This window comes from Lolium rigidum, chromosome 4, assembly GCF_022539505.1.
Source record: "Lolium rigidum isolate FL_2022 chromosome 4, APGP_CSIRO_Lrig_0.1, whole genome shotgun sequence".
Classification (NCBI taxonomy): Eukaryota; Viridiplantae; Streptophyta; class Magnoliopsida; order Poales; family Poaceae; genus Lolium; species Lolium rigidum.
The window spans coordinates 205,951,002-205,971,690 of NC_061511.1; the positions used below are offsets into that span (position 1 = coordinate 205,951,002).

The window sequence follows — 20,689 nt, forward strand, 5'->3', positions numbered from 1 at the left end:
TGGGGTGGCTTAATATTTATGCTTCTGTCTTAGAAGTATTCTAGTAGTATAATTATATGTGGCTTTGATCTAGAAACAACTCTTGAGAAGATGGCTGATTGCCTGTAATAAATATGTAGGAGGCAAGTTTTCTCATCGAAGCTTCAGCATACAGGCATGTACTGGACATCAACCATCCAAGGTCCAAGTTTCCATAATACTGGACACAAGGTCCAAATGGACTATGAAAATCGACAGCATGCATTCGTGCATGCTGCACAAGCCACAAGCCAGCAACCACAACCCTTTGCCTAAAAAAAGGCACCAAACTGCACGGGCAGAACATTTGACTGCATGTACAGGCTGCAGCCAGCCGTTATAGAATACATAATAATTGGAGCACCCTCCAAGGGATTTCTAAACAAAACAACATCTCATACTATATAAAAAAGAATGCACCATCTGCTCATTACCAAAAACGACAATAATCAGTCATACCACATACTTCTAAATTTGACGGCTCCAGCAACACCCAGTTATACATATTATGGTAAATGACTGCAAGAAGTAACATCCAAGATAGTGAATTTTCGATAAATGCTAACTGAAGATACATGACAACACAGGACTACAGAATCTTGCGCGCCATTGTTGTTGAAATGTGCCGACACCATCTTTCAAGAATAATAGCTCCTGCTGTTTCAGAAAACTAGATAAATGCTAACTGAAGATACATGACAACACAGGACTACAGAATCTTGCGCGCCATTGTTGTTGAAATGTGCCGACACCATCTTTCAAGAATAATAGCTCCTGTTGTTTCAGAAAACTAGATATAAGCAAGTGAACTAATAAGACTGCGACTCCTAGTTAGTTAGTTCACGAACAAGCTGTTAATTTAACAGATAAAATTCACACGAAATAATCATGGGACTTGGAACACAACCAGGGAGGTATTTTCTAGTTTATTCTAACAAGGGTTCAGTTACCAACGTGATGAACTAAACATTGGTATTAAATGACCAGCTCGGATGTCCAATATTAAGGTTCCTCAATTAAACAAGATCATTGTGCAAAAGAGTAGATGATGAGAAAACTATTTTCATAGCCTTAAATCATTAAATTAGTTTTTTCAATGAGCATACTAACTGTGAAACTACTGAAAATATGAGCAAGAATGTAGCAGAGCAGACATACATATGCGGCTAATTCTCTTCTCCACGCAATCTGTCCCTGGTGGTTTTGAAGACGATCCAACTCCCATAGAGAGTCACCACAGGACTGGCGCACATACATGCAACATATGCTGTATGTGTTAATCGAAGAAAGCACCTGAAAAGATATAAAAAGTTACACTTCTCGGTCTACAAAAACAATATCACAAACGAGATGTTATGTTTATATACCAAGCAAGATCGCTGGGCCTAGGCTTGACTTGTGCGGAGAGATGACGCAGGAGCTCAATGTTTGGCAGGCATATCTTGCCATTGACCTCACAGCCGTGTTCGCAGATAAGGTTGTAGAGCAATTCCTTCTTCTGCTGCACTTGCATCAATAGATTGGCCTTTTCGCTGCCGTGGGATTGGAAGTTCTGCAGCACAGCAGGGGAGGCAGGGGTGGCGTCAGCACGGCACAGATTTGTTGCTGCAAACTGAATAGAACTAGGAAACTGAATGTGTTTAGGAGGAACACCTGGGTGAAATCTGGGCGGCCGAGACCGGCAGGGGTAGTAGACACAGGCCGGCTGGGCTCCTGTGCAAGCCGGCCACCGCCGACGAGCCTCCTTCCCGCATGCCGAATAGTGGCCATCGCTGCCATCTCTGCTGGATTCCAGGGGAGTTGCTCAATTTTAGACCATCGCGAATGAAAAAAAGAACAAAAAGGGAAACACTTCATGACAAGCTTTTGAGACTAGATGCCCGCACACGCAACGCCGACGAGCTCCCGCAGCTTCATCTCATCGGAGCCGCGAGCTCCCGGAGCTCCGTCGCGGACAGCGGCCACACCAAGAAAACCTAGGGAGGAGGAGAAAAGGGGCGGAGGCGCGAGGACTCACCGGGGACTAGCCGCCGGAGGAGGATCTCTTCGGCGCCTTTTTGATTTGCTCCTTCTTTCCCCGCCGTCGTCTCCTTTCCCCGCCGCCGCCGTCTCCTGTCGCCGCCGGTCGCATGCTCTCTCCCTACGCGAGGGTGAACCGGTGAAGGTTAGCGGATCGGGAAGTTCGTGGATGGGCCGGAAAATTCCCCACAAATACCTGAGAAGTAAATGGGCCGTTCAGTAACTTTCGGCATTGGTTGTGGGCCAGAAATTTTCCCTCCCAACCCCCAAAAAACCTGAGAAGTAAATAAGACCTTAACGAAACGACGGTAGGAAACGCACAGTACCCAGCAGTTTCCGCTCTTTACACCTCCTCAGGGGTTTTTTAGAAAAAAAAATAAGAACCCTTCTCCGGCGGCAGCTGTGGCACACGGCGGCTACGGAGATGAGCACATGGAACTACGTCGTCACAGCGCACAAGGCCACCAGCGTCAACCACTCCTGTGCCGGCCACTTCACCGGCCCCCGGCAGCTCAACCTCATCATCGCGTATGCATACTCCCTCTCCCCTCCTGTGTCTCGGATCATCGGGATTAAATAATATGTATTATATGTTAATTAAACAAATTAATATTAAATATATATATTTATTGATAAAAATGTGCATCCCACCTTAATGTGCCTCTCTGAGAGAGGCCCACTAAGTGGCTACCCCCTAGGGTTTTATGGGGGTGGCTAGGGTTTGAGCTGGGGGCAGGTGGGCCTTAAGGGGCCCATCCAACCAATCCTAAAGAGGTCCCAGCCAGCCACCCCCTCCCTTGCCCCTCTTTTAGTCCCACATTGCCTAGCCAAGGCCTCCACTCATACCCTTGCCCCTATATATAGTGGAGGGATTTGGAGGAGAGCAACACACAACCAGAATTAGGGTTTGGGAGAAAAAGGAGCCCATTTGAACGCCTCATCTACTCTTCCCTTCTCTCTCTCTTGTTCTCTCTCCACCCGTGGCTCCTCGAATACATGTGCACGGAGGGAGTACTCCACCAGGTGCGCGGGAGCGCTGCCGAGATTCGGATCCAGAAGATCTTCTTCCGTAATCTTGGATGGATCTGAGGCCGAGAGCGTCGTTGAGTATCGTATGTGTGCGAAACTACGAGGTGTTGCACTTGCGGTACTGAAAGAGCATGGAGCCCCTATGTGTGGTTTTGGTAATTAATGACAATCCATATGGACTAATGTTTGCATTGAGTTATATGTGTAGGAGTTATCCATAAGAAATGCTTGAACCATATGTTGAGTTCAAGGTTGCAATAAGAAGAAATGAGGTGCAAGTTCAAGATGAGCCAACTCGAAGAGGTCACATGCTTGAAGCTTGCCAGTCATATTGTGTTCATGGATATGTGAAGATGCATCAAAGAATAAGCTCACCCATAGTGGAGTATGTGGGAGCAATCCGCAAGACTTTATCAAGAAAGCACAATCAAGAAAAGGTGTTCCATTTTGTTGCGGTCAAGATGGTCATCATCGAGCTCAAGTGGAATACGCAAGGTTAAGGTTTGCTCTTGATAGGATTTCTTTCAAAGTCGATCGTGGACGTCTGAGGGACGATGGAGTCGATCACGGGCGGCGGAGGTACGTCGGAGTCCATCGCGGGTGGTGGCGCGCGTGGGGGCGAGGGACCTAGGCGGGGCATGCAAATCGGTGGTAGCGGTAGTGAAAGAGAAGGGGGGTGAAATGTCCGTGCTCCATCCCTATCGACGCGTTGCAGAGAACCGAATCGATCGGCCAAAAAGCTGCGATGGGGTTTGCTGCAAAAATAATTTTGGCTACCGCGTTTTTACCATATCTATTTGGGACGTTTTTTCGGTTGGATACCTCTCAGTTATTTTTTTTTCGATTGAGCGCCGCGACTTATACAGCGCCGAAATATGGCGCGCGTATTGGCATCGAGCTGGCAGCCATTGCCGTCGTGCAGCCCAGCCCAGCCCGGCCCGTAGGAGAAGCCAATACAAATGCACGCGAAACAGGCCTCTCTAGTCTGCCTGCCTGCCACCAACGTCCTACTACACAGAAGAAAACGACCGCTCTGCCCATCTCCCCCGTGCCCCCCTCCCACAACCCTCCGGCGGCGGCGCCGGCGCGCGGCGGAGATGAGCACCTGGAACTACGTCGTCACGGCGCACAAGCCCACCAGCGTCAGCCACTCCTGCGTCGGCCACTTCACCGGCCCCCACCAGCTCAACCTCATCGTCGCGTACGCACTCCGACTCGCCCCCACCTCTTCTCCCCAAAATCCCCAATTTAATTAAGGTTTAGCTCCCCGCCGCCCGCGCATCTCGGTTTCAGCGCGCCGCCGCTCCCCGGCCCTGCCGTGCCCTGCCCTGCCCTGCAGGGTTCCCCCCTTCCGCGAAGGGCCCGCGGTGGCCTTCCTAGGGTTTACGGAATGCCGCAGGGTTGTTTCCCCGGCTGGTGTCTGGCTCTGCCGCCCCACCGGGGTTTCTCTCCGGCGGATGGTTCCCCTTCTTGGTTGTCTGCTGGGAGGATCTGGTCCGCCCACTCTACCTAGTCTAGTCTAGCGTAGTGACGCGGCAGTAGGCAGGGCGCTCCTGCGTGTTCTCCAGGTCTATCCTGTCAAGCTAGAACGAAATGGCGCCGCCTCGACACAGTATGCACAGCCTGAAGAAAGGGATTGGTATAACTTGTGCAGATGCAGTGTACACTTGACGTTGAGTTCATCATGGGATATGTGTTTAAAAGATTTGCCTTTTAGGGCATGCACATTGCAAACCAGCGTCTGCCGCTAGAGGAGACCCCTATTTTGTCGGGAAGGATCCGGTTCTCTTGCTCTAGCTAGCCTAGTCCAGTGTAGCGACACGACGGTAGGCGGGATCCCGCAGTAGGCAGGGCTCCTGCGTGCGTGTTCTCTTGGTCTATCCTGTCGAGCTAGAACGTGCAGCCTGAGAAAAAGGGGTTGATATACTTGTCCAGATGCAGCGTGCACTTGACGTTGAGTTCATCATGGAATATGCGTTTAAAAGATTTACCTTTTAGGGCATGTACATTGCAAAGCGCCCGAGCAGACACTTAAAAGCTAGAAATCCCAACCTGCACTAGCGTCTGGCGCTAGAGACCACTATTTTGCACGCGTTTCTCAAGCGCCCGGCTCCAGTCTCTGCGGGGATGTCAAATTAATGGCCGGGAATATCGTGGAAACTGCCAAAACAGCCGAGATATCTTTCGTAGCGCCTCTGGCTATTTAGCGCTCGCGTTGTACCTGCCCTTACTAGTGTTCGATTGGGCTCCAGTCTTCTGTGTATGTTGGTGGTTACCTGCCAAAACTTTTTTATTTTGCTAACATGCACGTGCTTGCCGAACTTTCAGGAAATGCACCCGCATCGAGATCCATCTGCTCACGCCGCAGGGCCTTCAGGTCAGTTGATCCGTGCCACCAAGGAGGGGCCACATGTGTTGGTTCTGTATTGTATCTGCTGCCTGCTATGTTCGCATGGTGGGCCTGCTACCGTGAGGCTGTAATCCTTTTTTTTTCTTTTTCTCGCAGCCTATGCTAGATGTACCGATATATGGAAGGATCGCGACCATCGAGCTCTTCCGACCTGGCGTGAGTTCATGTTCTGTTGCTTAATATGTCATGTTTCTCTCTAAGCGCGGTATCCCTGTCATAGTGATTTCCTACCTGTTTCTCCCCTTCAGAATGAGGCCCAGGACTTCCTTTTCATCGCCACAGAGAGATACAAGTTCTGTATTCTGCAGTGGGATGCAGAAAAGTCGGAGCTTCTAACCAGGTATCTACTCTTTATGCTCTTAACCTTACAGGACAAGCACATGAATTGGCATGTGTCCGTGGAATAATGTTGGTTTTAGACCTCCTATGGAATTGGATAGTCAAACGTGTCCTGTTCACTGTCATTGATCTTGTGTGTTGCGGGTCCCATTGTTACCAAGGTGACACGTTTCCATCCAGGCAGGCTGGGGAAGTTGCCATGGGGAACTATTGTGTCTAGACAACAGTGTTCTAAAAATTGTTAGCAGCTAGGTGGGCAGGGTGGCGCCTAGTTGTCTTCAAGGTGGTTAGACAAGCAACTCGAGAATACGGTTTAGTTGCGCCTAGTTGGGTTAGGCGGCAGCCTGTTAGAACAGTGGTAGAGAGAAAGGTAGATAGCCACGGTCAGAGCTACCGTCAGCAGCTCTGGCATCATGAGATATAGAGATGTGTGCGTTTGCGTGTGTGGTAGCAGGTAGTTTGTTGGTAGAGCAAAAACACATAGTCGCTCTATGTCTTTATGATACCCTCCTCCCTTAATACCGTGTTTTGGATGTAATTATAATTTATTTTCTATCATTTAGATCCATGGGCGATGTTTCTGACCGCATTGGCCGCCCTACGGACAACGGACAGGTACCACACTTTTCCATTTTCAAACTCCTTTTCTTGGTTGCAAAATGACGAATGTCGAGGAAATTGTTGACTGGTAAATGCTCGGTCGGTTGGCAAGTAGAGGGTTAATAAGCGAATCAGCTGGGTAACCGGTTGCTTGGTGACCCTCCGAGCAGGTGGGTTAATCAGCGGTTTTTTTGAACAAGGAAAATGATAATAAGTTCTTCCTCATTTAAACTTCACCTTTCCCATATTCATTTTGTATCGTGACACATGTACTGAAGAGAGAGTTATCTATTATGTTTAAAGCTAGAGCAATGATACTACCAGATGATCTTTGATTTATAATGCAGATTGGGATCGTCGACCCTGACTGTAGGATTATTGGCCTTCACCTGTACGATGGATTATTTAAGGTAAGCCTATTGTCTGTTACTTATCTTCTTATGGACCTTAAGCATTTATCCTTGGTCCCAGCTGTACATTTGCACCCCAGAGATTTTTGTATATTGTTCTGATTTCTTTCCTTGAATTGAATCTTTCTTTGTCAGGTTATACCATTTGACAACAAAGGACAACTGAAGGAAGCTTTCAATATCAGGTACCAGTATGGCAGTGACTAACAAAATGCTTTCACTGATCGAAAGGTTCATTTAGTGACACTCTCTAGAAATTTAGGTGGCACTGTATTCTGTAACTAGAACTATTGGAGCATGATTGCATGCTTTTGCTGGGTTGCTCGATGGGAGGAATTCTTACAAGGATCTTAAATTTTTTTAGAGTCAGAGGCAAACTGTAATGCACTTTGTTTCCATTTCTGAACTTTATATTTATATTGCTTGAACTTTATCAATGTAGAGAATGTACAAATGATTGAGGTTATTTTATTATATTTATATTTATGTTGCTTGACCTGCTATCATCAATGTATAAAATGTATAAAATGATTAAGGTTATTTTATTAGTTCTGCTTCACATGCTTGTTGGTCAAGACAAAGCTGCTATTTCTCATGGCGGATTGGAAATCGTACAGTTATTTCTGTGCCTACTTCCTATAGCTTATACAGTTGCTGTTGGATGTTCATGACGGAGTTAATGTTTCATGAAGGATAGTCTTTATTAAAAATTCTGACCTGATTAACTTAGATGCCTTCCTTTTCTTATCTCAGACTAGAAGAGCTTCAAGTATTGGACATCAAGTTCCTGTATGGCTGTCTCAGACCTACGATAGTTGTCCTCTACCAGGTTTGCTCAAGCTTCAATCTTTTCTACAATGTTTATACCATCACAAAATTGAAATCCAGCGGTACAAAGTATTGAACTACAGCAGTCGCAAATCACTAGTTTAATGATGAATATGAGCTTCCTGTATTTACATGTGTTCGCCATTATTCTTGACTTGAGGAAATAATACATGTTTGCTTACACCTGTAATCCTTGGTGTTTTCTTGTTTACTTTATATGTGTAGTCTGTTCACAACTTGTAATGCTTAACTTATAGGTAGTGTATAATTAATTACTCATGGATGTTCATAGGAATCATTCTCGAGATTTGTGGCTCTATTGTCCAACTATTTAATTTTTATTTAACACTCGTAGTGTGTTTTTGCTTGGGAAAAAAAGGCTTGGATGTTGTTGTGATTCACAGTGTCTTTTTGCTATATCATCTGTACTACGATATTGCTCTTCTGATTCTACTTTCGACATGGCAGCACAGTACAATACTGCTGGAATAATTACTTAGTTCTCTTTGTGCAGCAATATAAATAACACTAAGTCTAACATCTCTTCTTGGTTCTGGTACTTAGTGTGAAATCTTGAGTCATCTCTGTAATACATTTACATTGATTTTTTACTATTAGCATCAAGCTGTGCTGTTGATGTACCAAAATAATATTTTTTTGATCTTTTGAACACTGACTGCATGCATTCTCTCCTTATGGCTACCCTGCCCGACCTCTTTCCCTTAGGTTTCTTATTCTGTTATGAATAACTTGGCCATTAGTGAAATAGTAACAGATCTTGATGATTTGCACTTTCCATGCTATGTGTCAGGATAACAAAGATGCAAGGCATGCTAAGACATATGAAGTTGCACTTAAGGACAAAGACTTTGTTGAGGGTCCTTGGTCACAGAATAATTTAGACAATGGAGCTGGTCTTTTAATACCTGTACCGGCTCCACTTGGTGGTGTTATAATTATTGGCGAGGAGACGATAGTTTACTGCAATGCCAATTCTACATTCAAAGCTATACCCATCAAACAAGTAATACTTCTGCTTACATTTGCTGTATTCTTGTTGTGCCAATTACATGGTCTGTATTTTGACATGCTGTACTTATCTGCCATTTATCTTCCATTTTTTGCTCAGTCCATCATAAGAGCTTATGGACGGGTTGACCCAGATGGTTCCCGCTATTTACTTGGTGATAATACAGGCACTTTGCATTTACTTGTGCTTACCCAAGAACGAGAAAGGTATTTCTTGTATACCATTCTGGAACTAAAGGAATTGTGATCTACTGCTTACATATTTTGTGTTCTCATGTATCGATTACGTTCTAGGGTAACTGGTTTGAAAATTGAGCACTTGGGAGAGACGTCGGTTGCATCGTCAATATCATATCTTGATAATGGCGTTGTCTATGTTGGTTCTCGATTTGGTGATTCACAGGTGGGTCAATAGCAGATTATGTTACAGGCTACCACTTTTGCTTCCTATTTCATGCTAGATAGGACAACTTACACCAGTTTTGGTGCCATGTAGCAATTCAGTTACATGTTACTCTTTGACAGTCCATTCAGACAAACAATCCTGCATCTCCATTGGTTCCTTCTACTTGTTATGTTAAAATGCGTTGAAGTCAAGCTACTCTCAGCCCCACCCACTAAAAAGGAAAAGAAGGAAAATCAGCAACAACTGAAAAAAGAAAGGAAAACCAGCAACAACAAACTAGGCACTGCACCCACACAAAAGCATGCATGCATGTCGAATCAACTGTGTGCACTTACTGGAAAGTAGAAAACTTTCATTCATCCTTTCTGTTATGATTTTCACTGAAATATTCATTGGTCTTGACAGCTCGTAAAGTTGAATCTCCAACCTGATGCAAGTGGTTCGTTTGTTGAAGTCCTTGAACGATATGTGAATCTTGGACCCATTGTGGACTTCTGCGTGGTTGACCTTGATAGGCAGGGCCAAGGTCAGGTTGTCACTTGTTCAGGAGCATTTAAAGATGGTTCAATTCGGGTGGTTCGTAATGGTATAGGGATTAATGAGCAGGTATTGATTTAAAACATAACCATTTTCGTGCTAGGAAATTACTAGTCAAACTTCGCAAACTTTATACTGTAGGAAGTTGACTTGTACATCTTCTCTCTTCAATTAGGCTTCAGTAGAGCTGCAAGGCATCAAGGGATTATGGTCATTGAAATCTTCCTTCAATGATCCGTATGACATGTACCTGGTGGTGAGCTTTATAAGCGAGACACGATTCTTGGCTATGAACATGGAAGATGAATTAGAAGAAACGGAGATAGAAGGTTTTGATGCACAAATCCAGACTTTGTTTTGCCAGAATGCCATCAATGATCTGCTTATACAGGTACATTTCAGATGAATCATTTTTTTTCCTTGCTTCATATGCCGTAACTGGAGTATCCCAGTGAAAGTAGGTTTGTGGGTTAGGGAAGCTGAACGAAACACTAGATGGACATGGATGAATCCTGTGTAAAGAATGATATTATTGTGGATGATTCTAATGGTATTTAATATCTAGCCTACCTCAACTAGCTTGAGAAAAAGGCTTTGATGTTGTTGTATTCTAGTGGTATTTAAAGTGTGTTTTGTTGGTGCACAATGCATCCGTACCAAACATGGGCAAGAATTGGCCTCCTATTTTTTTTGTTTTGTCAAAGATTCATGCGCCTGCATGTTGCCAATCATCTGGTAGGCATCTGTGAGAGGGATGGGTGAGTTCTCGTGGGCAGCCAAAATATTGGCAACAAACCAAGCAAGAGAAAAGAAAACATTGGTTTTCATTTTTTTTGCGAAAAGTGTATTTGGCACATGAGCACCAGTGCTCCTGATTTCTAAAAATCTTATTTTTTGGATTTCAAAAAATATGAAATTAAATACCCACATACATACAAACATTCTGAAGGTACGGTAAAAATTTTGGAGAAAAATATATTATATTTTAAGCTATACAAAAAAGACAAATTTCTGACAAATATATACCTCTATACGTAGCCACAAATTTGTTTTTTTTCCTGTAGCTCAAAATACAATCTAATTTCTACCAAAACTTTGCATGAATATTCAGATCATGTGTATGTATTCATGGAATAAATTTGATGATTTTTTGAAACGCAGAAATACAGTTTTTAAATATTTTAAAAACTGAGAGCACTGGTGCTCATGTGCACCAAATTTGCTTCCTTTTTTTTGGCATTGCTAATATGGGCAACAAACGAAAATACTCTTGAGCCAGTCTGTAGCAATTTATACGTTTCAGTTTTCTTTTCAGCATCTTAAATGGTTACACGACTCCATGAGTACCGCTTTAAAATCAATATCTTATCAGGTAAATTTTTTTTGCGGATAATCTTATCAGTTAATTTTAATTTGCAGGTTACTGCTAATTCTGTTCGGTTAGTCAGTTGCACTTCACGGGAGCTAGTGGATCAATGGAATGCACCAGAAGGATTTTCAGTCAATGTTGCATCAGCTAATGCCAGTCAGGTGGGTATCTTCATGGGACCCACCCTTCTTACTCTTTGGGCAAATATTATCCTGTTTCTAGACTTCTAGTAGGAATTGAGCTATTCCCAACTATAACCAGCCTAGAAAACATTTGTGTGAGATAATGCAACTTTGCTGTATTCATGTTTTAAATCCTCATCAATACAATGCATAGTCAGCACATACACACTGGCCAAATACACACAGAAGGGGCTCAGAGGAGAATCATAAGAAATAGAATAGAGGGAAATTGTCACATGTCTTACTGTTCATATGACTTCCCACTTTCAATGACTGTTCATTGTGTGTTTGCCTTCCAATTTGTCTCCATATTGTCCTTGAAATTCTGTATATCGCCATACCCTAATTTTGTATTGTTAACTTTGTTTCTTGACTCCAAAACTTTGAATCCTTGTAATCAACCATTTTGTAGATTTACGCAGTGTGACATGTTTATTAGCTCTTTACCTACAAAGTAATCCTGGTGTGTTAATTTCAGCCTCCTGTGTCTAAAGTCTGAACTTGAGAAGCACTAGGTCATAAGTCAGACTCTTAGATGCATACCAGCATACTCTGTTCTTGAAAATCGTAAATACCATGTATTTGAATTCACCTTGATACTTACCTTCCATTCTAACTTCAAATACACATCATCTTTCTTGCAGGTCCTGTTGGCAACCGGTGGTGGCCATCTTGTTTACCTAGAGATTAGGGATGCTAAGCTGGTTGAAGTGAAACATGCACAGCTAGAACATGAAATTTCTTGTGTTGATTTGAACCCAGTCGGCGAGAACCCACAGTATAGTTCTCTGGCTGCTATTGGGTTGTGGACTGATATAAGTGTTAGCATATATTCACTTCCAGACCTTGAATTAATCAGGAAGGAAAGTTTAGGCGGAGAAATAGTTCCTCGGTCTGTTTTGCTATGCACCTTGGAAGGGGTATGTTTCTGACCTCACACTTATCATGCAAAGATAGCTAATATAAGTGGCTTATGCTTGCTGCTTTACCTTTCAGGTTTCATATTTGCTCTGTGCTCTTGGAGATGGTCACCTGTTTAGTTTTCTGTTAAATGCAAGTACAGGTGAACTAACTGATAGAAAGAAGGTCTCTCTTGGTACCCAACCAATCAGCCTTCGTACATTCTCATCAAAGGGAACAACCCATGTGTTTGCTTCATCTGATAGACCGACTGTTATCTATAGCAGCAATAAGAAGCTGCTGTATAGCAATGTCAATTTGAAAGAAGTCAATCATATGTCTCCTTTCAATACAGCTGCTTTTCCTGACAGGTCTCTCTCTCTCTCTCTCTCTCTCTCTCTCTCTCTCTCTCTCTCTCTCTGACTTGTTTATCTAGTTCAGTAGTTTATATGTGTGGTCTACCTGTATGAGCCTTTGTTTACATGTAGGAAGGAACCTGGCATTTACATGTACTGAACCCAATAGTGCTAATCATTACCTCGTCTTCTCATTAACATTCAGTTACATATAACACCATAAAAATAGAACAGATTATTGACCTGATAGTGTCTTCTAATATGCTAATTGAATCATAATCTTTGCTCGGGCTGTTCTACTCTTCCTATGGGCTTCTCATATTGTCTTCATGTTTCAGTAGTTTCTTGGCAGCATTTATTTGGAAGCCACACTATTGTGGGAAGGGTGTTTCTGCACCCGGGTGCATCTGCACCCTTTATTTGAAATGCATTTTGAACTTATTTTATAATGTCAAAAAAATAAAAAATGTCTCGTGTATATCTTGACATGTTACATGCTCACAAAGTTGTTTCAACAAAAACCGACATGTTTTATGCCCTGTGTAAACAAGACAAATTTGTGGTGCTAAAATAGTCTATTTCTCGAGACATTTTTTTGTCTTTTTTACACAAGGCATAAAAATTGTTGGTTTTATGTGATACATTACGTGCACACATAGAACATGTTCCTTTACATGCAAAAAATTTTCGTAATTTTTTTTAACTTTTTGAAATATATTTTGTACATACCGGGTGTATATGCACCTAGGATCAATTTTGAGTTTTGCCACTATTGTCTTTTCTATGTTCTTCTAATTTACTTTTTTTGGTGTATATGACAGCCTTGCAATCGCTAAAGAAGGTGAACTTTCGATTGGAACTATCGACGATATCCAGAAGCTTCATATCCGGACGATTCCCTTGAATGAACAAGCACGGCGTATCTGCCACCAGGAACAGTCCAGGACACTAGCGTTCTGCAGTTTCAAGTACAACCATGACAGTATGGAGCAAAGCGAGGCACATTTTATTCGTCTGTTGGATCATCAAACTTTTGAGTTCCTGTCTACACATCCTCTTGATCCGTATGAGTGTGGTTGCTCCATGATTAGCTGCTCATTCTCAGACGATAATAACTTCTATTACTGTGTGGGAACAGCGTATGTTTTACCTGAGGAGAGCGAACCAACAAAGGTAATAATGAGAATAGCTTGGTGTTTCCTTAATGGTTTGTTTTGCCTTTTAGTGCCTGATCGGTTTTACTACCTCTTTTGGCTCATGTTTCAGCGATTATAATTGATTTTTCCTGCACATAGTACTTACATACATATGCTTCTTGGTGCAGGGCCGGATCCTCGTTTTCGCAGTTGAAGATGGAAGATTGCAATTAATCGTAGAGAAAGAAACAAAAGGAGCTGTCTACTCTCTAAATGCATTCAATGGGAAATTGTTGGCGGCTATCAACCAGAAGATCCAATTATATAAGTGGATGACACGGGATGATGGTTCGCATGAGCTGCAGTCCGAGTGTGGCCATCATGGACACATACTGGCCTTGTATACCCAAACCCGTGGCGATTTTATTGTGGTCGGTGACCTGATGAAATCAATATCCTTGCTTGTGTACAAGGTAAGTATTTGCTGTTTACTTATATGCTTGACATCTAATCAGATGACACTAGTGTTCCAGTCATGTAAAGAAAGACTAATTTCCTTATTTCTTTTGAACAGCATGAGGAGAGTGCAATCGAAGAGCTTGCTAGGGATTACAACGCAAACTGGATGACTGCGGTGGAGATGATCGATGATGATATCTATGTTGGTGCGGAGAATAGCTATAACCTTTTCACTGTCCGCAAGAACAGTGATGCAGCCACGGATGAAGAGAGGGGCAGGCTTGAGGTTGTCGGGGAGTACCACCTTGGGGAGTTCGTGAACAGGTTCCGTCACGGCTCCCTTGTGATGCGCCTTCCAGACTCAGAGATGGGCCAGATCCCAACTGTCATCTTCGGAACAATAAACGGGGTCATTGGCATCATCGCATCCCTGCCCCATGACCACTACGTGTTCCTTGAGAAGCTCCAGGCCACCCTGGTGAAGTTCATAAAGGGCGTTGGCAGCCTCAGCCACGAGCAGTGGCGGTCGTTCCACAATGACAAGAAGACCTCAGAGGCCCGCAACTTTGTGGACGGCGATCTGATTGAGTCTTTTCTCGACCTCAATAGGGGCAAGATGGAGGAGGTAGCCAAGGTGATGGCGGTCCCCGTGGAGGAGCTGTCGAAGAGGGTGGAGGAGCTGACGAGACTGCACTAGATAACGTCATGCCATGTACATCTTTGTTTTTACTGTTGTACTTTTTGGCAGCTCAAGAATAATCCTGTGGAGTTCTTAGTAACATTGTTTTCCTGCTTTAATTGTATTTTTTCCCTCTGCTGATGTTGAAGTTGGTGGTTCAATGGCGTTGTTTACGAGTGCAGCCTTTTAGAGCTTGGGCTAAGGGTAGCACTTCATTAAAAAAACCCTCAAAACTTGACTTAAGTTTCAAAAAGTTATGAAAGAAATCATAGATGCAGTCAATGAAAGCATCCACCAACTATGCCAAAATAAAAACAATGTGAAATATTAGTATTTAGGCCACACTAAAATGATAAAATTGTGGAGCTAATAACTTTTTGGCAACTTTATTTTGCAAATTGTTGACCTTGCCTTAAATTATACTATAAACTTAATTTTATAATCTTCACCATGACGTACACCGCAATTTACTTCGGTCAGAGCGAAAAAAAAATGCAGAGTAGGGTAGATTATCACTTGCAACTTCCGCACAAAATGTTACCGCTGAGCAGAGCATGAACATGACGACAATGCTGGAGCAGGTGATGTTTTTCTTATTTCTAGAACAGAAACGAGCCACTGATAGCACACCAGCGTAGGTGATGGAGCTACTGATCGTACATTCGTGCTCTGGTACTGCGTTTTTCTTCAAAGGGCATGCTAACGGATATCCACCATAATTTTTTTTTTTTGACGTGTATCCACCAGACAGCTTGGTGTGGTACAACAAACTGCAATTTTCTGATCAAATTAAGTAACCAAGCTAAACAACATCGAATTCATAGAATGACCATTTCAATACTGCCATTTTTCCGAACGATTGGACTCACATGGTGGGATATATGTCGAGGCAGTACCGTCGTACACCGTTCGACTCGAGCCGTTATTTTCACTTAGGGGTAGTATTGTGGGTAATTTTCTATAACTTTGGAGGCACGAAAAAATGGATGTCGAAACACTTATTTCCTTTGTTATTAGTATAATTAGATATACTTTCTCCGATTCATATTAATCGACTTAACTTTGTTTAGATACAGATGTATCTAGTCAAAAACACATTTAGATACATTCGTATGTAGATAAAATTGAGTCAATTAATTCAAATCGGAGGGAGTACCATAATATGTGATATACCTAAAGCGATTGGGGGCGATTGACGGATTGAGCTACAAAAAAAAAATGATGATCGCTGGATTAAATCTCAGGTTTTACATTTTGATGTCTTAGAGAAGGCGTAATATTTGTCGGTGGGAGGCGACGTTTTTGCCGATAGCGAGACGTCTCGGTATTCGGTATTAGAGAGGCTTATAAGGGTAAAATGTGCGCGTGTGAGTTCGTAAAGATGAGGATATGTATGTATTTGTGACCATCGAGTTGGGATGAGAAAGGCTAGCTGGTCACGTGGGTGGGTCTGCTCCGTTAACAAATAAGTGTACATGTAAATTTTTAAAAATAAATTATGAAGTGGAGTAAAAAATACATTGGAAAATGCATATCTCCTCTTTAATTATTTCACCTTCAATAAGCTAAGTGCATGTGGAAAACAAAAAAATATATGCTTAATATTGTTTGGTTTGATTTTCGTGCGATGAAAGAAAAGCAATTAAAGTGCATTGAAAAGATAGAAGTATACTTATTTAAAAACGGAGGAAGTAGTACATACCATGAACTATGGCCGGTATTGGTATGCCGCTCTCCTCTCCCGACCCCTCTCCTCTCCCGACCCGACCCCAACCCTAATCGCCGTCGTCGTCGGTAGCGCCGGCGGGGCAAAGACCCACGGGGCGTGGCGGCGGCGGGGGCCCCTTCCTCGTCGACGTGGGGGACGGCGGACGGGAACTCCTCCTCGACGCATACGGCGGATCGACCGGCGCGGATGGTGATGGGCGACGGCGGCTCTGCGCTGCGAACACCCTCCTCCCGTAGGCTCTCCCCCGCAGCACACCGGCAGGGGCTGGTGGTGGGCGGCGGCCAGGCCCATGGCCTGCGCCATTCCCTCCCCCACCTCTTGTCGGTGAGTGGAGGCGATCTCGGGCTTCTTCCGCGACACGAGGTCGCCCGAGGCAGCAGCCTTGGGTACGACAGTGGAGGTGGCCCTCTTCTTCGCCGGAGAGGGTCGGCGTGCGGTTGGTGGTGGTGGATCTATCGATCTATCACTGCGTTCCGGCGGCGAGATGGAGAAGCATGGAAGCCGGCGACGGTGTCGCCGGTGGAGTGTTGGAGTGGCCAGCCCGGGATGGTCGCCGACGTGGGGGTCCGACCTGAATAAAGGCGGCGGTCCTAGGGTCTCTCTTGCGTGAAGAAGAAGACCTACCGGAGGCCTGGACTCGCGATCTGGCCGGTGTGTTGAGTTCCGGAAGGCTCCGCCGGCGAATGTAACAGTGCTTTTTTCCTGGTGTTTGCTGGATCGGTGGTATTCGGTCATGCGCACCCATGCTTTTATTCCGACCGATTGGTTCTGGAGGGAGCGGCGCGAAGCTCTTTTCTATGTTGACATCAAGTGACTATGGATCCATGATGAAAGTCTGAAGAAGATAATTTCATGAAGGCCGGATAGGACGACTAGCTAAGGGAGGTTCAAGTATCCGCGCTGTTGAGGAACTTGCTTGGTGTTCCGGGCTTCACAGCAGCGGTATGAAAGTGGGGGCGACAACATAGGTGAAGTTCAGAGTCCTACCTTTCAGGGTGAAAACCCAAGATCCGGCCTTAACTTGTTGTGCCTAACATGACCTTGTTGGAGGCATTGTTTTGAGAGCGGGGACTACCTTCAGGGTGAAAACCTAAGACCTTTGATCGGGCGACGACGGTGTTAGAGCACTGTTCCCTTCTTGGAGGCGTCGTTTTTGGAGAGTCTGTTTCAGGTGTTGTCTTGGTGGTGGATGTATTGCTGTTGTTAGGCCCGAGATACTGTAGCGGGACTTTTGTTTCTTAGTTTTCTTTTCCTTTTTTTGCTGTGTGCATCCGTAGTGCCATTAGGGTTGTGCGTTGTTGCAGAGGCTGAGTGTAATTGGTACTACCTCCGTTTCAAGGAATAAGGCGCACGCGCGTTCCAAGACGAACTTTGACCATAAAAATTGAGCAACAATATTTTGATTATATTATATGTATTTAGTATTGTTGGATTCTTATTGAAAAGCACTTTTTAATGATAATCATACAAACAATCTCTATCTATTTAAAGCAATTTTTGATCAAACAAAAAACACGTAAAACGAGGGCGCCTTATTCCTTGAAACGGAGGTAGTATCTTTTGATATTAATATATTCCCTTTATCGAAAAAAATTGGTATGCCGCTCGGACTGCAAAGCTTCCCGATCATGTAAATGATGAACTATGGCTGGTATTGGTATGCCGCTCGGACTGCAAAGCTTCCCAATCGCATCCGACGCCGATGCGACTTAATTTGGGCAGCTTATATTATCTAGGCCGGGAAACGAGCCCCGTGAGAGAAGCCGAATTAGCCATCTATTTTCTGTGTTGCCTATAAATCGATTGTTATGGTGCCACAGAAGCGTCGTCGAAAGATTCTGCCATCATCAGCAGCGCTACCGGCAGATCTGCTGCTCGAGATCGTCGCGCGCTCGGACCTTGTCACCCTCATCCGCTGCGCCGCCGTCTGCAAGCCCCTCCGCCGTGACATCCTCAGCGCCTCCTTCGTCCACCGCGTGACCCAACATGGAGGCATCGTGCCGCCAAGCGTCGTCGTCTACCTCCACACCCGCCCCATGCGCAACCGCAACCGCGCAATGGGGCCATTGGTCTCACTGGTGCACCCGCCCGCCGCGTCGTGCTTCGTCGGTGACAGCCTCGAGCCGTACGTGTCGCGGCACGCCCTTGACCTGCTCCGCCGGTTCGACCCGCTGGTGTCGCGTGGCGGCCTCGTCCTCCTCCGCCGCCGCCCTAACATCAACAGGACCAGAGAATCCGAGCGTGACAGTGACCTGTGCGTGTTCAACCCCATGACCGGAGACCGGACCTACCTCCCTGGTCCCCGCGGAGGATATTGGAGCAAGGTTTAAAATAGTGTGCTAAATGAAATAGCGTCAGCCTCTTTCAAATGCTATGGATGTTATATCATGCTAATTAGGTGCTATATTTCAATAGCGTTTTGAAAAAAAAAACAAATATAGCCTAAAAATAAAGGATTTCGCTAAAAAGATTGGATATTTTGTCCAAAAATAGCTGAAGCATACATACATAACCACATACAACAAATAGATCTCCAATTTTTCAGAAGCCTAACATCAGCATTCCACAAGGCAACAACATAGTATAAATTATTTATAAAGAATCATCGGTATTAGCAATATTATTTTCTAATCTAGAAGAGGAACCAAGAGATTGCAGTTCATCACCACGGAAAAGTGAAAGCAACTTGGCTTGAAAAAATAGCGCGCTAACGCTATGAAGTTTTAGCGTGATATAACAAGCTATTTCACAAATAGCGTCATAGCGAGCAAAATTACTAAAATTTAGCGTGGACCCTCCAAATATGCTATAGCGTGATATTAGCGGAGAAATAGCGCGCTATTTTAAACCTTGTATTGGAGCCATAAGTATATACTGATCACCGCGGCGGACGGTGTCGACTGCTCCTTCCTATTGGTTGCCGCCGACGTGGGACTCTATAACCGCAACGGTGGATGTAGTATTAAAGTGCAGACCTTTAGATCGTCGAGCACGAGCTGGGACCGGGTGACTTCTAATGGCCACCGTCGCCTCCCGTATGGGAATCTCGAACACGGCCGCGAGGCCGTCGTCCTCGGCAGAAACATCGTCCACTGGCTACTCTCGGATGCCAACAAGATCCTCACCTACGACATCCGCAGAGAGTGGCTGGGCTCAGTGAAGCTCCCACCCACCAACAACGGCGTAAAAAGCCAGAGGATCCTAGGGACGTCAACGGACGGTAGGCTGCGGCTGCTCACCGCCGAAATCTGCATTGTATCGCACTAGTAGAAAATCTCTCATCAGTACCGGTTCCAGAGGGGCTTTCGTACCGGTTGAGCAACCGGTATTAATTATCCGGCACTAAAGCCCCCCCCCTTTCGTACCGGTTGCTTACGAACCGGTATAAAAGGGGCCTCCACGTGGGCCACCAGGAGAGCTCAGGGCTAAGGATCTTTGGTACCGGTTGGTAATACGAACCGGTACCAAAGGTTCCCCCCGCGGCAGGGAATTTGCCCAAATCTCTGCCGCGGCAGAGAATGGGTTTTTGGAGGGGTTTAGGGATATCGGTTTGTTTCATATCGCGTCGATGCACCAGAAACGCGTTTGGGTTTAGGTAGTACATGAAGATCAAGATGATGCATAGCAAGTTGGTGCATATAATATAACACACATGTTATTGCATAAGATCGCAAATTAAGTAGCACTATGCATGAAGATCGATCTTCATGCATAGTGGTACTCTCCGAGGCGTACTCTATATATGTCTATTACATGTAGCATAGTGGTACTCTTCGAGTCAACTATATATGTAACATGTACATCTTCATTCATAGTGGAACTCTGCGAGTGGTGGTATGACGTCCCGAAGGAAAAATCCCGCCAATTCCTCGCCTATTGCTATGAAGCGGTCATCGATTGAGAGCTTGTTCCGCTTTCTTGCCAACTATAAAAGAATAAGATACAAATGAATACATGAAACAACTATTACTGAAACTCAACACAACTTATGATAACAAAACAAATTTGTGAAGATTGTTTTTGTACCTCTTTATTTCTTTCATTATTCGTTCTCTCGTTGACAATTCTACGGATGTACTCGCAAACGAAGAATCCACAGAGATCGGTCCCCGGAGGTTGTTGCGGGCATTTCTTTACAAGAATATAATTCAATCAAACAATAGTCAAGTATGATAATTAAAAGGTGTGTGGACCTAGGTAGTACTACTTACTTTCGCACGCCATCGCAGCTTCGGTGTCCATTCACGGGACGTA

At 44.4% G+C, this 20,689-nt stretch overlaps 1 protein-coding gene and 1 long non-coding RNA gene across 3 annotated transcripts; one reads left to right on the plus strand and one right to left on the minus strand.

The window, feature by feature from the left end:
- Positions 1-464: 464 nt before the first annotated feature.
- LOC124649207 lies at positions 465-2,154 on the minus strand. Of its 2 annotated transcripts, none has more exons than XR_006986581.1 (5): positions 2,036-2,154; positions 1,672-1,799; positions 1,386-1,570; positions 1,177-1,311; positions 465-792 (listed from the first exon to the last, which is right to left on the minus strand). It is a non-coding gene; the product is annotated as an uncharacterized LOC124649207 (long non-coding RNA). The 2 variants fall into 2 exon arrangements; XR_006986582.1 differs by having other exon boundaries at positions 1,672-1,802.
- Positions 2,155-4,124: 1,970 nt separating this feature from the next.
- On the plus strand, positions 4,125-14,825 carry LOC124706914 (DNA damage-binding protein 1). The gene is made up of 19 exons (XM_047238589.1): positions 4,125-4,267; positions 5,395-5,443; positions 5,573-5,632; positions 5,725-5,816; positions 6,379-6,430; positions 6,763-6,825; positions 6,961-7,010; positions 7,579-7,654; positions 8,465-8,677; positions 8,783-8,889; positions 8,977-9,085; positions 9,494-9,694; positions 9,801-10,016; positions 11,045-11,155; positions 11,821-12,096; positions 12,173-12,447; positions 13,254-13,605; positions 13,757-14,041; positions 14,143-14,825. Exons 1-19 carry the CDS (start codon positions 4,164-4,166, stop codon positions 14,722-14,724), a joined length of 3,273 nt encoding a protein of 1,090 aa, XP_047094545.1. The 5' UTR covers positions 4,125-4,163; the 3' UTR covers positions 14,725-14,825.
- Positions 14,826-20,689: the final 5,864 nt, after the last annotated feature.